The sequence below is a fragment of the Austrofundulus limnaeus genome, unplaced genomic scaffold, assembly GCF_001266775.1.
Source record: "Austrofundulus limnaeus strain Quisiro unplaced genomic scaffold, Austrofundulus_limnaeus-1.0 Scaffold1809, whole genome shotgun sequence".
Taxonomy (NCBI): domain Eukaryota; kingdom Metazoa; phylum Chordata; class Actinopteri; order Cyprinodontiformes; family Rivulidae; genus Austrofundulus; species Austrofundulus limnaeus.
In genome coordinates this window covers 7,972-11,915 of record NW_013954211.1, presented here as the reverse complement: position 1 = coordinate 11,915, position 3,944 = coordinate 7,972, and the positions used below count along the sequence as shown (strand labels likewise).

The following is a 3,944-nucleotide window of genomic DNA, read 5'->3' as shown; positions in this document are numbered from 1 at the left end:
GAGTGCTGTAGTCTCTGTCTGTGTGGTAGTTCTAACTCCAATGGAAATATGAATGATTAGTCTGATCCACTTAGCTGTCCTTCATGTCACGTGAACAAAAAAAAAATCGTCCTCAGTTTGATAAGCAGCACACAGTTAAAAAGACCCACAATGCATTTACAGGAGCACAATAAAGGATCTAGAAAGTTGTGATGTACCGATCAATACTGAATTATCAATACTATTCATATGAGAACTTAATGTTCTACAATCAATTCTAAAATCAATATATTAATACTATGACACTTCAAAGAACAGTGTGTAGGATTTTGTCAATTCTTTTAGCCGAAATTGAGATAATCACTAATGACAATAATAAAAAACATGTCTAATCATTGCAGACAAAGACCTTGGTTTATTATTTTTACCTTATAAAAAGCTGTTTATATCTCCATGGTCGCGGGTCGCCACTACAGGCAGCCGCCATCTTGCACCGCCATCTTCATGAAGGGCACACTGCTGTGGTGTTGTCAAAAACGGTTTTAGTTGTAATACTATAAATGTAATATTTGTTGTCTGTCATTGTAGCTGGGATAATTTTACTTATTAAAGCTCATAATCTTACCACTTGAAACATCACTAGCCCTGAAGCTGCTGGTAGACATCGCGGTTGGAATTATCAAAGGTTTTTGACACCTGAGAGACACCGTAGCAACTCCTTTGCGTTTYGAAGCGGGGGGTGGGGGTGGGGGGAGGACCAGGGAGGATGATTCAACCACTCAACCACTAGAAGTCGCTGAAAACAACAAATCCTACACACTGTGCCTTTCAGTCATGTCCAAGAATGAATGTCTTCAACAGGAACACAGCGGAAAGTAACTACAGTAACTACATCACTGAAATCTTGTCTAAATCATGGTGGGCAGGTGGGCTTCATTTTCTGCCTGGGTAATGCTTAAGTGCAGCGGCACATGCTCAGTCAGTCGTTCAGTCTGTAGATGTTACAGGTTAAGTATTTTCATCTTAATATGTTCATGTAAATTAAGAATGCAAAGTAACTTTTAGAGATTTTGAGCTGTGCAAAACCTGGATGAGGTTAAAAATGCACAATATCWGTGTTGGCCAAATATTTGTCTAAATGAAACAACATAATTGGTAAACTATGATTTTAAACTTATGAATTAATATCTTCATTGGCTGTTTTAGACTTTTTTTGGATGCTACAAAAAACACGTACATACAATTTGCGTAGCTTTGTTTGAAAAAGACACAAAGTTCTGAGCAAGTTTGAAATGGATGCTCGCAAAAAAGCCTAATCAAATTTTCTGATTTAGCAATCTGATGTTGTTCCTTTTAGGGTCTTAAAAAACAACAACAATATAAATGATTTTAATTTGCAGGTTTGGTAAAGTGTCAAAGGGTCATTTGATAACGCTGTCAGGTGATAGTGGAGTCAACTAACAGTTGCTGTACAAATACCACTGTTTGGTATAAAATGACTTTCTTTAGTCATTTTCACATGACAGAACAACACTGGCAGGTCTTCTGTTTTCCTTTCTTTTTGTCCTCTCTCTGAACTAAACCTTCTGCTTTGTCTCCACCCAGAGGGATACCTTGAACACTTTCACTGCCAGTCTTCTTCTCCTCTTCTTGTGTTACTGGTGATAGAAGTGACTCAGATGTTTCAGGTGTTAGTATGAACTCTTCTCCTTCTTCTGTAATAATAACATGCTCAGCAGTGAGCATCCCTTCATGGCCGTCTTGACTGGGGTCAGCGGTAGCATCAGTGTAACCCAGGAACAAAAGTGTGACTGGGTCTTCCTRCAGCCTTTTACCCACGATGTTATCCTCAGTTTCTACACTGTCTCTGACTACCAATGTAGTTTTAWTATCTGTGTATCTGACAGCACATTTTTCTCGCTTCGTCTTACCTTCCAGCCTTCCAGAGCTGTCAAACTGCTTATTTGACAAAGCATCATGGGTGATTAAAGGTAAGACTTTATTCTTTGGAACTGAACTAGCTTCTTCATTTTCAGTCCTAATTTCTGCTTTGCTTGGCATGACTGTGACCTCATCCAGCAGCACTTTCATTCCAACTCCACTGACTGCATTCAGAATCTGATCAAGCTCTTCAGTTGAGGGTTGATCTGCGTTGATGGTGTGGATGCTCTTCCTGCCGTCATCAAACACAGTAGCGGTCTTTGACACACCAGCTGTTGAAGACATGGGGGTCACTGACTTGACAATGGTGGTCCCAGTCTTGGGGTCTTTCTCAACCTGCACTGTTAACATCCCCATGACTGCAATGACAGAACAAAACAAAGCTGAGTCTMGATAATGCAATATAAATAAATATATATATATATATATACATACAGTATATATCTCATTCAGTTTAAATAAGTATCTAGAACAAGCCACTCTTTGTCTTCTAAAAAATGTCAACTATGCTGTTACAAAGATCTTGATGAAATTTTAAGCTTAGAGATGTAAAGTTTAATGCCAGGTCAGGATCTGAGCTTTGTGCAGTTAATGCAAACAGGCACAACAGAAATAATAAGGGCATATAAAGTTAAATTCTGCACGATTTTCATCTTTCCAGCCCTCCAGTGAGCAGAAAAAAATAACGAAGAGAAATAACAAGTGTGATAAATATAACACTGCTCTCAGGCCATTCACATTAAGCCAAACCCTGAGGGCGGAACTTGTACACGGAGTAACTTTAAATAAAGAGGCAGTGAAAAATAGAAAGAGTAATTCACAAAATAACAAAATATCCTTTAGTATAATTTTGGCTTGTGACTTTTGAAGACCCAGTTGTGGCTTCGGGACAACTCTGTGAATGCCCTGGGTGACACGGATAGAGCCCAGACTTGAACCCCATTGAACATCTCTGAAGAGACTTGACAATTGTCCCCATTTAACCTGACTGAACTTGAGAGGATTTATTATGGAAGAATAGCAGAAAATCATCCAATCGCATCAAACTCAGAAAGACTTAAAGGGTGCAATTGCTGCTAAAGGTGCTTCAGTTCAGTTCAATCAGGTTAACATTAATAAGTCTGAAAACTTGTGCAAATTAACATATTCAGCTTTTCCGCCCCAGAAATGTATTACATGTTTATAAAATTCTGTTTTTACTTTGTTATTACAGGGAACTGAATGTAAACTATTGTGACAGCAAACTGCAATATACAAAAAATAGTGAAAGAGGTCAGAAAACATGCTCCAGCCACTGACTGCTCACATGTTTTGGCCTAACCTGATCGTCCTTCTTGTTCATCATCTACATGAAGTATCCTCTGTGCCATTTGTAGACCAAGGATTCACAGTTTTTTGTTGACTGAAAAAAGAAACAAAAGTAAATTATTATAGTACCTTGAAATATTCTGACCTGAACCAGTCTTCAGAAACATCAAAAATTAACTCACTACATAAGCTAAGTGTTCTGCTCACCGTTTCACTAAAAGGGTTGAGACATTTGCTAAATGAATTGCTGTAATACTAAGTGGCCACTAGATGTCTCTATTAATCCATAACTTTAATGTGGTAAGTAGAAAAATAAAAAGAAGGAAACCAAAAACATAGAGGCAAGCTTATTTTTAGGATCTTCTGCTGTTACTCTGATGATAAAACTGTATATATAAGAGAATTTGGATGCTTTACTTAATAATTTAGATACTTTTAAGTTTAAGTTGTTTGAAGTAATTTTTTTTTTAATTTGGGGCATACAAGATTTTTTTCTTCTTTCTGCACTCTTTTCATTCAGTAATTTATAGGTTTTGTTTCTAATGGATTTTGCTATTTTTTATTGTGAATGGATGAAATATTGAATGCCACAAAGGATTAAGGCAGCTCTGAAGGCAAAAGGGGGTCCAATGTGGAACTAGCAAGGTGCACCTAATAAAGTGGCCGATGTGTGTGTGTGTGTGTGTGTGTGTGTGTGTGTGTGTGTGTGTGTGTGT

At 37.7% G+C, this 3,944-nt stretch overlaps 1 protein-coding gene across 3 annotated transcripts in view; it reads right to left on the bottom strand.

The window, feature by feature from the left end:
- Positions 1-764: 764 nt before the first annotated feature.
- Positions 765-3,944, bottom strand: part of LOC106536416 (uncharacterized) — a 10,665-nt gene continuing 7,485 nt past the window's right edge. For 2 of the 3 annotated variants that reach the window (XM_014033696.1, XM_014033695.1), the window contains exons 3-4: positions 3,242-3,322; positions 765-2,279 (exon numbers count right to left, since the gene is read on the bottom strand). In XM_014033696.1, the coding sequence (XP_013889150.1) occupies positions 1,495-2,279; positions 3,242-3,290 (834 nt within the window). In that variant the 5' untranslated portion in view covers positions 3,291-3,322 and the 3' untranslated portion in view covers positions 765-1,494. The remainder of the gene's footprint in view (positions 2,280-3,241; positions 3,323-3,944) is intronic. The other variant, XM_014033697.1, reaches the window with a different exon arrangement.